Source organism: Leopardus geoffroyi, chromosome A2, assembly GCF_018350155.1.
Source record: "Leopardus geoffroyi isolate Oge1 chromosome A2, O.geoffroyi_Oge1_pat1.0, whole genome shotgun sequence".
Taxonomy (NCBI): Eukaryota; Metazoa; Chordata; class Mammalia; order Carnivora; family Felidae; genus Leopardus; species Leopardus geoffroyi.
This window is the reverse complement of record NC_059331.1, coordinates 149532036-149549419: the sequence shown is the minus strand read 5'-3', so window position 1 is coordinate 149549419 and position 17384 is coordinate 149532036. Positions and strand designations below refer to the sequence as shown.

General features: G+C 41.6%; 1 protein-coding gene across 4 annotated transcripts in view; it reads right to left on the bottom strand.

The window, feature by feature from the left end:
• EXOC4 (exocyst complex component 4) overlaps positions 1-17384 on the bottom strand; it is a 766053-nt gene that overhangs the window by 650294 nt on the left and 98375 nt on the right. For all 4 annotated transcript variants that reach the window (XM_045495680.1, XM_045495681.1, XM_045495683.1 and 1 more), the window contains exon 7: positions 11372-11546. In XM_045495680.1, the coding sequence (XP_045351636.1) occupies positions 11372-11546 (175 nt within the window). The remainder of the gene's footprint in view (positions 1-11371; positions 11547-17384) is intronic.

The window sequence follows — 17384 nt, the reverse complement described above, 5'->3', positions numbered from 1 at the left end:
CTCTGTCTCTCTCTGTCCCAAAAATAAATAAACGTTGAAAAAAAAAAAAAACTGTTAAGTGATTTGTGAGAAAATTCCCCTGTGAAGGGCCCATCATCTTTTTGCAATGCCTCGCTGTATTACCAACAGAGATTTGACAGCAAAAACTTATTCTGTCCATCCTTCGACAACTAGGCAATACATACATAAAACATAGCTGGGTGAATATGATGCTATTAAAAAGTTTGAAACAGATCTCTGAATAACACATGTTCTTAAGATACTTTAAGTGAGGAGGAACTTCTTATGACAGCATATAATTTTCGTGGCTTCCCATTAACCACGTTCCCTGGAGTTCTGAGGGTTAGAAGACGGGAGAAACAGGAGAGTGTATCAGGAAACTCTTGATAACCAACCACCCTCACTACCTGCTTCTCAGTCATGGTCAAGGCCAGGCTGGCAAATGCAAGGATCATGAGGGAAAGAAATAAGTATCAAGTCACCTCAACTCCAATGTCTTCTCCCTACCGCGGGCCAAAATATACTTTTGGCCCTGCTCCCTCTGCTTCATTCACTTCCTTCCAGGCTCATTTCTGGACCTGCTCACACAAGCTTTTATTCACTCTCCAAGCTGTCTGTCCCCATCCCCTAAGGAATCGCCCGCGTCGGAAAGCTACCACCCCTGGCTGGAACAGCATGTGGGTCCCGCTCAACGAGCTCCCGTCCTACCACCCGCACATCCTGAAAAAATACAGAAGCGAAAGAAAGGCAAGATGTGGCCTCACGGAGAGAAACTCTAGCCTCGAGGGACTGTGTAACAGGCTGCTCATCGCAAGTGTGGAGAGCTAACTGAGCTGATGAACTGCTCAAGGAAAGACCTCGGTCCACTTTTACACTCACGAGTTTCTGAGCTGGGCCATTTGTACTGCTTCAGCTATTATCCCCAAGCAGACAGATGATCCCTATATTTCTATCTCCCACCCTAGTCTCTCCCCTAGCCTCCCGCGTTCCATCTCTAGTCGCCTGGAGTAACCCAATTCGACGGAGATACTCTGCCGATTCAACAGGCACAAAAATACCATCCTCCTGATCCTAACTGCCAACCACCCATTCCCAAAACTCCATCCTGACTTATGATTCTTTGTTAGAGTCGATGGCAAAAGGTTTTAGAAAATTCACTCCTCTTTCGAGATCTCTTTAACCTCTGTCCTCTTGCTGGTCACTGCCCCTGCCCTAGTCTTCCTCTTCTCTCCTGCACTGATTGAGCTTGACGTTTAACTGGGATCTCTCCATCCATTCCCTTCTCCACCAATCCATTTTGCACACCGCTTCCAGATAAATCACCCTAAAAATATTATTTTCACCATTTTACTTTATCAGAAAAACAGAATTTCTACATCAGCTACGAAGTAATTATGCCTCCCCAAATCAGCCTCAATCTGATGAAGCCTCTAGACCCAAGTTACAAGACAATAATACATAGCAAGCGACACTGTGGAAAAGCAATCAACAAAAGCCAGAATGTGGAAAGTTCTACAGGACAATGATCTGGTTTCTTCAATAAATAAACTGCAAGTGGTAAAAAACAAAATGAGAGATTTAACTTACACATTGATGGAGTTTTAAGAAACTTACCAATCACACCATACTATTTAACCCTTATTTGGATTCTGATGCAAACAAACTGTAAAAAATATATATACAATTACAACATTTGAGACAACCAGAAATTTGAACACTGACTGGATATTTTGGTGATAAGGAAATTATGTTTTTAGGTATGGCTATGTTTTCTTTTTTTAAAGGAGTCCTTATCTTTTAGAGATTCATACTCCAATATACATGAAACAATATCATCTCTAGGATTGTTTCAAAACAGTAAAGGAAAGGGAAATGGGCAGTGGTAGAAACAAACAGTATTACCATCAACTGATAGCTCCTGAAACTGCTGAGACTGGATGATAGGGGTTCATTATATACTTTTTTTTTTTTTTCTGAACACATTTGAAATTTCCCACAATAACAAAAATCCATAATGGTAGCTCACTGCCAAAAGGAGCAAGTCCAAACTGCCCAATCTCTTATTCAATCTCTTATCTCCAAACTTCCCAACCTCTTATTCAATCTCTTATCTCCAAATTGCCCAATTTCTTATCCCTGTCACCCAAAATTATTCAATCTTTTTTTGGTAATGCTTTCCAAAAACCCAACCAACCAACCAACCAACCAACCAAAAACCTCCATTCTCCCCAGCTCTCTAGCATACCACCTGCATTTTGCATTTAACCCCAACCAAATTGAAACATGCCCAGTATCCTCTTGACCATGAACTCAACGGCTTTAACCCATTCTGACCTCCTTCGCTGGTCTTCCCTAGCAATGGTGTTCACAATGAACATTATCCCTTCAAATCATAAACTCTTCTGTAATTGTCCTTGATATATGTTTTTATCTGAACTCCCTGCAAGGTTATACTTTCTTAAATTCCTTTTAATGAGTGTTTAAAAAGGAAGAAATTTCTTTTCCCCCTAAATTAAAAAAAAAAGAAGTTCCGTTAACATAAATTTAGAAACCTCAAATAAGTAGTAAGTGGAGGTGGGGAAAGGCAACATAGAAAACCCCCACTCTTAATGACAGACATTCTGATGTAATTGCTTCCAATCCAAACAAAGTCTCAGATGAAATAATGTATTTGTCCACATTCTCAACTATTCAAGTCAATAGGAATCACCTGCTTGGATGCTACTCTAAATAAGTTGTCCAAAAGCTGTGAAGGGAGATCAGTGACAGCACAATCATTCAGTTTTCTTTTCCCTTTAAAGTGTGTATACTCAAGCATTTTCACATCTTGATGGAGTTTCAACATCTACTCATTCGCTCTATGTCATGGAACACTGACATTCCTGAACATGCGGCAGTGACATTTCTTTCAAAATTAAACCAGATTCGCCTTTTGCGAACTTCTCTTACTCCTGAAGATTGTCTTTAATAGCTCCGGTTTTAACATGACCAAACCTCCAACATTTGCTAATGCTGGCTCTCAACTGAGAACATGCAGTAGAATCCACTGGAATCCTACTGAAACCGGCTCTCCAGGGGTGGGCCGCACAGGGAATTCTGGTTGGAATCCTCACCACTCACCAGGGTCTCTTGGTTCCTAACAAGCCCCCTGCTTCAGCCCAGGTGCACTACAGCGTGATAAGCACACCGTCATCATAGGGACCCTAACAGCATCAGTAGCGGCACAAGCCTAATGGGCATGTGGCTTGTAACACTCCCCTCTCTAAAATCTCAGACAAAACGGGACAGAGGAAGAAGGCTTGGAAGTGGTCGTGTGGATGGAAAACCGGCCATCTCTACCACTGGTTTTTCTAGACCAAGATCTAATCAGACCCAAGCAGACGCTGCCTGGGTAACAAGGAATTTAAGGAGAGCAGACTTTCCACCAGATCTACTTTTTCTGCAGTTTCTGCCACCAAGTTACCGTGTGAGAGTCTGGCCCAATGTATTCAGATGCCCGTGACATGTACCTCCGGTTTCACTGGGCAGACACCTTAGCACTTGCCACATGTACACCAGGAGCTAGAGGGGCACCGCGACGGCCATCAGTTCCTGCATTAAGCAGTAGTAGTAGTAGTGAACCTAAAACAATACAGGTTGAGTCCTGATGCTATGGAAACGGACTCCAATTTGGAGGAAGATTTCTAATTTAACGTTCTAATGCTAACTCAGTCCTGTTCACTGGGCAGCATACTATCCACTGACAAGACACAACAAAAATTCTAGGAGCAAGCACCTTTCTGGAGACACGGTAGGACTTCAATACGCCACCCAAAATAGAGACTACCAGAAAGTTTTAAAGGCTGAGAAATGAAGAAAAGCTCTTTCTGCAAGGGTAATCTCACAGGTTATCTGGCCTGGAATATTAAAAAAAAAAAAAGCTAGCCTTACTTTAAGGTCTGGAATCCTCAGCCAACAAAATATCAAACGAAGCCAAACCTAGTTTCAGACCTGGATTCAAAATAGAAATTGCGCGTGTCTCCTTGAAAAACTCCTCCGGGTCACAGATCACCACCAATAAGATTTGTCGATTTTCTTACCTGACAGCAAACTTCAAGTTCTCTCTGGGTGAGGTTAATTTTATCACCATTTAAACATTTATGTGGCAGTTAACAAAAGAAAAATGATTTTACATTCTGTGTGTGTTAATCTCCAGAAAAAGAGATCAAGGCCCTAAAAAGGGAATTGACTTGTTCTGGGCGTCACTGTCAGTGGTAAACAGAGTAATTAGAACTGCCTCCACCTATAGAACGCTGCTTAGCACACCGAAGGGTTGCACGTTTCAGCCAGCAATGGCTAAACAGACAGTTTGTTTTACAAGGAGATATGAAAGAGGGAGATTTCTTTTTTAGAATCCTAACACCCGTTCAAAGTGATGCTCTTATTTCCTGTTGGGCAGAATTCCACAAGAAACAGAGTATTTTGTTTCCAGTGTACCTTAGTCTTATGCATTTGAAAATGTGCAGCCAACAGTATGACAGGCATGTCACCAAGTAGGTGACATTTTGGAAGGTGCTGCCGCTGCTCAGAAGGGCAAAAACATGTATTTCTATTATCACAGTTTCAAAGAGAGTGTAAAACTGAAAAAGGAGTGCAGCGGTGTGTGGTCACAGGGCTGACACCAGGAGAAAACTCTGACACCCTGTTACTATGATAGCTACAGCCTTGTCTCCTCGCGAGGCTGTCTCCAGACACAAACACGCCGAGACAAACGAGCCTTTCAACTGCAGGATGGATTCTGCCTGCTGGGGAAAGCCCAGGTTCCAGTGGAGAAAAACTGCTGCAGTCTTTAAAAGATCAAAAATTATTTTCTTTTCCGAGATTTAATAAACATAAGGGCGTTTCCACTTTTTAGCAAGAAACACTTTCCATTCAAAGAAACGCAGAAACTCAAACTCTACTTACGTGACTCCATTCGCCATGTGATGCCATCACCTCCACTCAGGCCTGGCGCATGCTTAACTGCAGGTATCTATTGTTTGCTCCCTTATTTCATTCTCCAGGAATGATCTTTAACCCAAAGAGCATGCCACCACCAAGTATGTGAGAGCTAAACTGGCCGGAGCATAAAACTCTAGAGGAACTTAAGCCAAGAGTCTTTTTGAAAGCCTCCGTGTTGGTTTAGAAAAAAAACATTCCGCCGTGTTACCACTCCCACAAGATCCCTAAGAATGACTTTAGTGGAAAAACATACACTGCTTCAGGTCCCTCCTCACTTTGCCAGTGAGCTGTCTCGTGTTCACCTTTATTCCCTAATGCCTAGCATGTACCTGGCCCCAATAACAATACTAAACCATCGTTAAAGTCTCTGTCACATTGGAAACCAGATTCCTAAGTCGACGACATAGTTTTGTAGAATTCCCAAGACTCCCAAACGGCTTACAAATCCTGCTCTCCTTTGTATTCCTTTTCCACACACCGTGGGAGCCTGTCTTGTTTATTTCACTATTAGACAATACCTCCAGTAATATCCGCAGACTCTCCACTTGCCTACAGAACAGCTTCCCTGCATTAGTCTCTAGCTTCTCCGCTCAGTCCATTTCAACGCCAGCACTGATCCTACTTTATCTTATCACACCCCAATCAAAATCCCCAGTGAGCCAATAGCACTGAAAACAAAGGTCCCCAAACTTCAGCACACACACACATCTCCCAAAAGGCTTCTTAAAACACAGATTATATGGCCACATCCCTGGCGTTTATGATTTGGTAAGTGTAAGTTAAGGATAAAAATCTGCACTTTCGGGAAGCCTGAGTGGCTCAGTAGGTTAAGCGTCCCACTTCGATTCAGGTCATGATCTCGCAGTCAGTGAGTTCGAGGCCCGCGTCACGCTCCGTGCTGACACCTCAGAGCCTGGAGCCTGCTTTGGATTCTGTGTCTCCCCTGATTGTGCTCTGTCGCTCTCAAAAATACAGATTAAAAAAAATTTTCTAAATAAGAAATTAAAAATCTGCATTTTTACTATGTTCCCCCAGGTAACACTGGCCCAAAGCAATGGTTCCCAATTATAGGATCCTAAACATATATAACAAAACCACCTTAGGAACAAAAAAAAAACAAAAATAAGCCTACAGTACCCAGCCTTTATCCATAGTGATTCTCATTCAAAAGGTCTAGGATGGGGCTAGGAATCAAACCCTGGGTATATCAAACGCACGTCCAGCCTCAGAAACCATCAGTCTGAAAATTAATCACAAAGCCTATGGATGACACTAGAGGTCTTCCACAACCTGTACTCAAATCCACCTACAAACTTATCTAGTCCACAAAATAAGCCCTCGCTTACAGCTAAGCCATTCTTTTTCTTATCTCTGAATACCATTTTGCATTCTTTCTGAGCCACTTAACATCATTTCATTCGCCATTCCCGCTACCTAGACGGCCATTTCCATCTCTCCTCTGTTCCTGTGGCTCCTCCAAGGATCAGCGTATCATCAACATCGAAAAACAAAACAAAACAAAACTTTTCTGGTCCATTCCACATGTTTTAGGACAATTGTATGACACACGGCGCCACCTACCTTCTTACATTTGGCAACATCAGTTCATCCGTGTGTCTGCCACTGTGTACCCAATTCACTGACGGGTGTGTAGCCTGATATTATTCAGTAACCTGTACCCTGAATTTCTCAAGGAACTAGAGAATACAGCACACTGAAAACAAATTGAAAAGTTGCAGAATGATTTTTATAGTATAGTAACAATGTAAAGTATGAACTTCTTATTCAAAAATGCTTCATTCTCAAATCTGCGGGTTAATAAAAAAGAGCAGAATGGACCATTAAGAGAACAACCACAGATTAATTCAAGTCATGACTAAGATCATTCTTCCAACATATGTCTAAGAAAACAAAAGATGGGGCAGCAAAGTAGATAGGTAAGAGGAAGAGAAAAATGGACTAAAAGGAAAGAAGAACACGGTTATACCTCGATCTCAAACCAATCAAACGCAGTAAGTGAAAGGAAACAGTATTTCTATGTTAGACACCTCACCTTGTGCTATTAGATCAGTTTTAGTTTCATGTTCTTTATCTGCCAAATAGCTTATGCCAGTGACACATGAACACATTAACATCAAATAGTAACAGTCTTTCCAAGCGTATCACTTGGGCACTACCAGTTTCCTGGGAGCTGTAACACACAACGGAGCCCTCTTTCCTGACTTAAACGTGTCTTGGGGGTAAAAGCAGTGGGGAATGGGAAGAAACTGCCAATGGACACCAAGTTTCTTTTTAGGTGTTGAAAATATTCTAAAATTATATCACGGTGATGGTTGTACAACTCCACAGACATACTAAAAACCACTGAAATCTACATTTTAAATGCATGAATATTATGCCATGTAAATTCTATTTCAATAAAGCTATTTAAATAGGCAAAACAAGTAACTCATTTCATAATATGAGGGTAGGATCCCCAAATCAATCTCCTGAAACAACATATGTGAAAGGTATAAGTCATTTAATAAGACACAAACACGTATTTTAAATCATGTTTACATTTTGGCTGTTAATGTCTGAGCGAACTTAAAGTTCCTTAGTATATTATAAACATTTTCAACATAAAATTATGTGTTTTGTTTTCAAAAGTATGAGAATTGTATACATTTAACATATCCAAAGTAAGTAGAGCTAAGACATATGTATCTTTGCTCATAATCATAATTCTTCATGATAGTATTATAAATAGGATCCTAATAGGCTGAAAGTTGTTTTCAACTTAGAACATCTATCTAGTCTAAGTTGGTCAGAGATCATAAGAATTTATAAAGTATTTCATAACCTTGCAAGAGTAGGTTTTAATAGTCGATAAATACTTTCTAGGGCTTCATGTATTCAAGTTTTAAACACCATAAGTACCAGGACACAAAGTAATTCCATCTGATAATATTACATATTCTAATAGAGCCCAACATGTTTGCATAATACAAATTACTAGTATTCCACGATATGTCTCTTTCCATTCATATACCTTAATCTATCTATATCTTTATATTTAAAGAGGATTCTTTTTTTTTTTTTTTTTTTTTTTTTGAGACAGAGAGAGAGAGAGGAGAGCAGAAGGAAAAGGAATCTTTTTTATTTTTTTAATGTTTTACTTTATTTTTGACAGAAAGAGCACAAGCGGAGGAGGGGCAGAGAGAGAGGGCAACAGAGGATCTAAAGACAGCTCTGCACTGACAGCAGTAAGCCTGATGTGGGGCTCAAACTCACGAAGCACGAGATCATGACTGGAGCCAAAGTTGGATGCTCAATCCACTGAGCCACCCAGGCGCCCTGGAAAGAGAATCTTAAGCAGGTGCCATGCCCAGCGTGGAGCCCCAGGTGATCGTGAGATCTTGACCTGAGCAGAAATCAAGAGTCAGATGCTTAACGGATGGGGCCACCCAGGCAACCCTAAAGAGGATCTCTTTTTTTTTTTTTTAATGTTTATTTATTTTGAGAGAGAGTGGGAAAGAATCCACGCGTGCGTGCACACACGAGTGTACCAGAGGGGCAGAGAGAGAGGGAGAGAAACAATCCCAAGCAGGCTCCACACTGTCAATACAGAGCCTGACACAGGCCTCCTTCCCACAAACCATGAGATCATGACCTGAGCTGAGATCAAGCGTCAATCAACCAACTAACTGAGCCAGCCAGGGCCCCCTAAAGAGGATCTATAAAATCCAAAATCAGGAACTCGTATTAAAAGACAGGGCCATGTTCTTCAAAATGCCAGGGAGAAGTTAGTGGACATTTTTATCATGGGTTCCTTCTTAGCGTTGTGTCTTTTTTTCCTCTGGCTATCTTTTTTTTTTTTTTTTTTTTTTAATTTTTTTTTTTTAACGTTTATTTATTTTTGAGACAGAGAGAGACAGAGCATGAACGGGGGAGGGTCAGAGAGAGAGGGAGACACAGAATCGGAAACAGGCTCCGGGCTCTGAGCGGTCAGCACAGAGCCCGACGCGGGGCTCAAACTCACGGAGTGTGAGATCGTGACCTGAGCCGAAGTCGGCCGCCCAACCGACTGAGCCACCCAGGCGCCCCTCCTCTGGCTATCTTTAAGACTCCTTTGTTCTTTGCTTTTCAGCAACCTGGTGATGATCTGTCTAGGCATTGGTTTTCTCTAGGTTAAAGCTGCTTGGGATTTGTTGGGCTTGTTGAATCTGTGGGTTTATGCTTTTCAATAAATTTAAAAACTTTTGGTCATGATTTCTTCCAATAATTTTCTGCCTCAATATCTCTCTTCCCTCTCCTCTGTACCTGCAACTACTATGCTGCATGATATTGTGCCATTATGGACAATATGGCCTTGTTCATTTCTCCTTGCAGTTGCCTTTCTTCCTGTGCTTCCTTTTGGATCACTCTGATTTATTCATCTTTGAGTTCCCTGGTCTTTTTCCCTATAGCAGGCATCTGCGGCTAAACCCATCTTGTGATTTGTCTATTTCAGATATTAATTTTCATTCATTTTCTTATTTCCCAGTTAGAGTCACATTTTTCTGCTTTCCCACAAATATAATCGTACGCTGGACACTGCAGATGCTCCGCTAGTGAAAATGTGGATTATATTGCCTTACTTCAGAGTGAGTTTTGTTCTGGCCAGCAGCTGGTGTGCAGGTGGATGGGGCTGATGCTGGAGAGACTTGCTTATGCAAGATCCAGAGTAACCCCTCCCCTACAGCTGGAATAGTCCCTATCCCTGAATCGCAACCTTGCTGAGGCCACATCTGAAAGCATGGGGTGTCCAGCAGGATCCCCCCACGCCGACTGAACTCCAACATCCAATTTCCAATCATCTGGCAACGTCCGGCATTTCCATTCAACTCACGGTCCCACAGTGACAGTTTCCTGCCAAGCTTCGTGGTGTCTGCATCACTCGGTTTTTGACCAAAGGCTCAAAGGCACTCTTTTCAGGCCGACAGGGTGCCTCCTCTGTGTGATCCTCTCTTCCCCACTACCCTACGCCACAAATTCTGGCTGCCTCTACACCTCCAAACTCTCATCTCTGTTCCCTTTGCTTAGAGGCTCCGCTGCTGTCTGCCTACGTTTCACTTCCCTGGGCCATAGCACGGCAGGTGTCCCCCAGGAGGAAGCCAGGATGAACCTGGAATCCACCTCACGTGTTCTCTGCTCTGAACTGAATGTGCGGACTGAGTCCACCCAGCTGTAGAACTGCTCACATTAGGAGGCAATTTCATCATGGCTAGAACCAGAAGTCCCTCATTCTAACTATTTCTGAAATGGCTTTAAAATCCTTAAAATAAACAGGTGACCTGAAAAGCACCTATTTCCATGACATTAGCAAATCAAGATATAAAACACTGTAAAACCAGTGTCTAGGCAATAAAGACATTTTATTCAATACACAAATGTTCCTCAAGCACCTACTATGGACACGTGGTAATTGACAAAGGAGCAAAAGGGACTCGGGGGATGTAGTTGCAACCTATAATCTTTCCACTGAGCCACCAATAAAGCACCCAGACTGCACCAAAAAAAAAAAAAGTCTAATGAACGAGTAAGCAAGAATCCATCATTCAATCCATCAGGAGCATACCTATACTCTTAAAAATGACTACAATTTAGATTCGTGATTTATTTTTTCCAGCAAATATTCCTATTTGCCATGCAAGAAATTTCATTCCCACACAGTTATATTTTTCAATTTCCTACATATACTTTTTTTTCACATTAGTAGGGACTATCTAACCAAGTCACTTCTATTTAGCTATGTCAAATTTGCTTCGGCTACCTCTTAATCGTATTTCCAATTCTCCTGTGGCCAAATCAAATATATTTGCCTGGCACTTGGAGACAGCATATAATAAAATTTCTAAATACCATCTCTGCAGCATCATACCAAACAGTAATATCATTGCTCCAATCTTCAGCAAATCAAAGTGATGCATTTATTCCTTACAGTAATTTTCATCTCTCAAAACAAGCTCTTGACCGGTCATTTACCTCAATATATGCAAGAGATGACTGTACGAAAACGGCCATAAAACTAAGCTACGTATGTTTATAAAATACTGTCTGAGAACATTTTAACACTGATTACCTTAATATAGGACTAATTCCAGTGCAGTAAAGCACTTTACAACAGAAGGCCAAATACTGTACCTCCTTGATGGCTACATATTGAGAATCTCCTCATTTTCAAGCCTGGCAAAAAAAGTTAAGAGGTCTTCCGAAGATGATAGAAGTTGATGACATCAGCAGCATCCCCTTTCAATAGTAACATTATTCTCTCACTGTTTATGAGCAAGGGAATATCTTAGGTGGTAGATATTTCGTTCCAACCTGTTATTCTGAATCGAGATGGCACCACGTGTAAAAGGACTTTTACCTGCAGAACATCTTGGATCTTCACCCACACGTCCGCCATATCGTACAATTTGACATCTTCCTGCTGGGCCAGCGGGGTCACAACGGTGTCCTGCAGGTACCCCAGGACCACAGAGTGCGCAGTGGCTACAGCGTTGAACTTGTCAAATAGCAACTCCAGCAGTTCTAGAAGTAGCCTGGTGGAAAAAAGAGATAACGTTGACATACACACACCCACACACACGAGGATGGCTCACGAGGGCCCACACCAAAACCATCAATCTGCGGGGAAGCAACGAGCCACCATGGATAGAGCACATGAGATTTCCATGGACGGATTTCCAACAGTTGTAGGATCTAAGCAGCTTTGGAAATCTAAGCCTCAGTTTCCTCTGCTGCAAACTGGAAGCGACATAAGAATCTAAAAACCAGTTGTAACGTCCCTAAACCAGCTGGAGCAGCTCAATAAACACATTCCCTTTTTATCACATTTCAGTGATCACCACACTGCTACTCTGTATTCATACAGGCAGTTTCTCTAAGAAATTCAGGCAATTTTTCAGACAACAGCTCAGATGTTACACAGAATATGCTATTTCCCCAGCAATAAATTGGGCACTTTTGTAAGGATACTAATCCTTTTAGTCATGGAAAGCTGTGCCTACCACTCAAACGTATGGCCGAAGTCGCCTGAAAAAAGATACACACCTGCCGAGCAATCTGACTTTCACCACAGGGAGCAGCTTAGGCATCTGCATTATCTCATTTTTCATAGTGAGAGATGCTGGACACATATTATTACATCAATTTTATATACTCAAGGACACAAAATGAGGTTGCGAGGCAGCTGAGCCTAGAACAAAAGTTGATTTCCATGTCAGTGCATTTAGCCACGTACCTCTCACTATAGTTCTAGAATGTAGATATGTATTCACAGATAGTTCGAAGCTTTATGTCAGGAATGCCAAGTAATTCCTCTATCACGGAGGCTTACAGCTGCGCTGATCACCCAGGCTTCGAAGCATCCTTTCCTCCTCTGAACTTGTATTTCATCCCACTTGTAAGGTGCTTATACGTGACTCATAGATGTGACTCGATAAATGCGGGTCACAGGTATTTATATAGAGACATTCTAACTCCCTTCTTCATTATTAGTCTTTCAATGTAGGAACTGCTTTATGCATCTCCGTATACTCAAGGGCATTTAAAACAGTGATCAGCAAATATTTGCTGAATTTAATGTGTATACCATGAAAGAGTCTAGAAAATTCTGAAATGTGACCTTTACTGTATATTGTGGGCTCTCGGTTTGAGATTTCCTAAGTGGACTTAGAAACCAACCTGAAAAGTAGAAAAGGAAAGCAAAAGAGCTTGTCAGCAGTGTCCATTAACAAGATTTTAGTGCCATAAATAAGAGGTGATAACTACAATTTCATCAAAATGTATAGCATATTATCCATTCCTATGGCTACTTTACTGCCCAATTACGATAATTAATGTGCCAGTATGACAGCCAATAACTACCTTATGATAAAACCCTAATATCTGTTTGACGTTTTAATTTAGACGAGACAGGATCAATAAAAATTTATGTAGTACTCCCAGTTTAGAACACAAATAATCCAGAAATTAAACATTGTATTTATAAATAGGAGCCACCTACCTTTGGAATTACTTTTTTTTTTTTTAATCTTTGAAAGGTCAAGTCCTATTTATGCTCACATATACCTAAAACAATTCTTTCCCATCTGTGTTACTGAAGAAATTTTCAAATATCAGCAGAGGGGTACAAAGTACAGGAAGACGTGCCTAACGTAAGAGCCGAAATAGCTAATTCATCGTAGGGAAATGATCTGCATAAAACAGATACCTGGCATCGTACAGAGTAAATTCCTGACGAAGTGAAGACTCTACTTTTCAAATATTTAAGCTAAGTATGTAAGTCTGTGGTTCCCAAATATCAATCCACGGACCACAGTGTACTTTTCAGTGATAGCAAAATAAGAAAAACAGAAACATATATTAACTTTTCACAAAAGTAAATTAATTTGGTATTTTGAGCACTCTCCTGATAGGAAAAATCTCCAGTTGCTTTCTGTCATGATGGCAATTACATTGCCAAAATGTCCTTGACAAAATTAAAACTGAATAACCTCGTATTATACCCTAACAGTTTTGAAGTCATATTGATCCAGGACATCCAGAAGCCTGAAGCACACTGGTGTCCAATTTCCCAACGGCACAAAGCTCCAGGTAAAAGCCTGCACACCAGCAACGAAGCAGAAAATGGAAACGCAGTGGCTCCTCTGCATGGAGGGGCGCTGCTGTCTGATCATCTCCAGGGCCACCAAGCTCCATGACTGCACATCTTTCTTGACTGCCGCTCAAGGACACGAGCAGTTCGGCAACCTGGGACAGTGCTCTATTTAGAAAAGAGACCCAGCAGGGAACTGAAGTGTAAGATGAGATCCATGGTATCTGTGAACATCGTGGAAACAGCAGTCCTTTGATAAAATGCAGACTCATTGCCAGCTTCTCTCATTCCTGGACAATCAAGGCCAAGACAGACCTGCTGTAGTATGACCATCATAGCCTTAACACAGGCCACACAGGGAAGAAGGAAGGGAGAAGAGAAGGGCTGGAAGTGGAAACATTCTACCAGCTCTACCTACATTTGAAACAGTGACCCATTTCAAGGAGAGGGATGCTCTCGTCTGCCTTACCACAGCATGACTATGGCAATATTAATAAAACCCGCGGTTCTTACAGCAAAACTAAAGACGTTTGTGCTGCAAATGATACCATCAGTAAAGTGAAAAGACAACCCACAGAATGAGTGAAAATATCTGAAAACCATTTATCTGACCAAAGACTTGTATCTAGAATACCTAAAGACTTCATACAACTCATAATAAAAAGATAGATAACCAATTTTAACATAGACAAAGAGTCTGAATATATTTCTCCGAAGAAAATCTACAAATGACCAATAGGCAAACAAAAGACATTCAACATCATTGGCTATCAGAGAAATGCAAGTCAAAACCATAAGATCCCATTTCAGCCCATCAGGATGGCTATTTTCAAAAAGACAAACAATAAAAAGTGTTGGTGAAGATGCAGAGAGAAACTGGAACTTTCCATACAGCGCAGGTAGGAGTGTAAAACAGTTCAGCTGCTCTGGAAACCTGTCTGTCACTTCCTCAAAACATTAAACATACAATTACCATACGAACCCAGGAATTCCATTTCTAGGGATAGCCCCGAGAGAAATTAAAAAATACACGTGCACAAAAACTTGTACACAAATGTTCATGGCAGCATGATTCCTAGTAGTAAAATATTATATTAGTAAAATTGTAAAAATGGAAATCATCCAAATATCCATCCACTCCTGAACAGACAAACAAAATGTGGTATATTCATACAATGGATTATTTGGCTATCGACGGGAAAGAAGTGTGGGTGCATGCTACAATATGGAAGAATCTTGAAAACATACGTAGGTAAGTCACGGAAGATACGAATATTTATAAAAAAATATCCAGAACAGGCAAATGACAGAAAAAGAAAATATATTCATGGTTACTTCGGTGGGTGGGAACTGACTACTAAAGCATATGGGGTTTTTTTATTACATTTTTTTTTTAACATTTATTTATTTTTAAGAGAGAGAGAGAGAGAGAGAGAGACAAAGCACGAGTGGGCGAGAGTCAGAAAGAGGGAGACACAGAATCCGAAGCAGGCTCTGTCCGGGCTCTGAGCTGTCAGCACAGAGCCGATGCAGGGCTCGAACCCATGAACCATGAGATCATGACCTGAGCTGGAGTCGGACACTTAACTGACTGAGCCATCCAGGTGCCCCTATGAGGGTTTTTTGGTTGTTGTCTGGCAGGGGACAAAAATGTTCTGGAACTAGACAGTGATGCTGGTTGCACGACCCTGTGAATACGCTAAAAACCACTGTGTAGTATATGAATTATATCTCAATACGTCTATTTTAAAAAGAAACCCAGCAGCTATGGCATTTGAGTGAGGACAGTAGGGCCCAAAACCTCCCTTGTAATGAAAAAACATATAAAACAGTGAAAAAGGAAACTGATGTCTTAAAAAGTAAAATATTAAGAAAATGGATTCCTTTGGAGTCTTGTTACAGGAGGACATTAACTTTTCTCTTTTGGTTCACTTGTTTTTTGTTTGTTCTTCCTGCTAATGTAAATAACCTGTAAGAAATCAAAAGATTCAAATTCCTTCCCAGCATTGATAATTCTTACATTTCTTTATGGAAAAAAAAAGTCAACGTCTCCAAGTGTTCCCATCTGTAAAAACAAAGTATTAATTGATACCTTCTCTAGAGCTCTCACCGAACTACTGGAAACAGCACAGTAGAAAATGGACAGAACTCGGTAGAGGAAAGGGCGTTCAGACCCTCTCTGTCTGGGTTTCTGGCCTGAGCAACTCTGAAGATGACGCTTACCTTTCCTGAGAGTGAGAGATGATTCAAGCGAAGGCAGAAATTTGGAAGGAGAGATGGTGGGTTTAGATCTGGTTCAGTTTAAGGTGTTATGTATTTAAGCACTTGGATATGCAAGTCTGGAGCTCAGGGGAGAGAATGACATTGGAAATTTTTAAAATGATAAACATTTGAGAGGATGAGATCACTCGGGGATAATATGCAAAGTAAGTAAGGCAGGCGAGGTCCACAGCCAACACTTCCCAAAATAGCAGCATTGAAAAGATGGTGAGGAAGGAGCTAGGGAGGAAGAACGAAGCCAGGAGAGAAAACTGTAGAAGACAAAGGAGAAGAGAAGCAGCCAAGCTACACGGAGGTCAGAGAAGGTAAGGACGGAGAACGGTACGACTCACAGGTCCCAGCGACCTTGGCAAGAAGGATTTCTGAACTCAGCAGTGGGATGAGGAGTGAATGGCTAATAAGGAAAAAGTAACCAAAGTTAAAACGCACGCTTTGCGAAAGGCGCACCATTCCTCACCAACATATGCACTCCTTAAAAAAGAAAGACCACTCCCTCCCGATGCGCCGAAGAACAAGAGAGATTGGGAATCACTCACATAAATAGGACATAAATCCACACTGATCTGGCTCAATTTAAAGCCGGCAGAAATCAACTGAAACGAGTTAATATTCACAGACACTCTCCAACTGCCCACACAACACGAGATGGAGAAAACACGTCTTTTGCCTTCCGCTGCAGATATACTCAGGGTCACCCAAACACACAGAGCCCCGCTGAAATCATTCCCTACTCCCACCACAAAATTTAAATAAATAAGAGAAATAAGACATTACACTGCAGATAGTTCAGCTGCTTACATCGTATCAGGCTCAAGGCTTCACCACTGATCTAAAAGACAAAAGAACAGACAGAATCGATAAACTACCAGAGACTCCTTAGACCGAACTCAACGAGAAAAGGTCTCTTATACGAAGACGCCCAAGAATGTCGGAGGTTAAAATTTCAATTAATTGCAGTTTCTACCCTTCAGAAGAAAAGAACACACATTCTCTCTCTCACACACACACACCACAGAGGTTATGTCTGGAGCCACAGAATAGGATGCTGTGACAGCAACATGACATCACAGCGGGTGAAGAAAAATGTTAATCCCGGGATGGCAAGACAGTATAAATGCCGCTGAGAACTGTGGACTTGAAGCCTGCTCTCTGCTGCACGTCCGTGGGACCTTCAACACGTCATGCAGGCCTTCCCAATCGCAGGCTCCTCAAACGCAAACTTCTTCAATTACCATTTCCTAATCACAGATGGTGAGAATTACATGCAAAAACTATGCAAAAGTATACTCAAAAAGCAACCCCGGAGGCTCCTGGGTGGCTCAGTCAGTTACGTGTCCAGCTCTTGGTTGCGGCTCAGGTCACGATCTCACAATGTGTGTGACTGAGCCCTGCATCAGGCTCTGCGCTGACAAGAGCGAAGCCTGCTTGGGATTCTCTCTACCTCTCTCTCTGTCTCTGCCCTTCCCCTGTCTCTCTCTCCATCTCTCTCTATCCCTCCCCT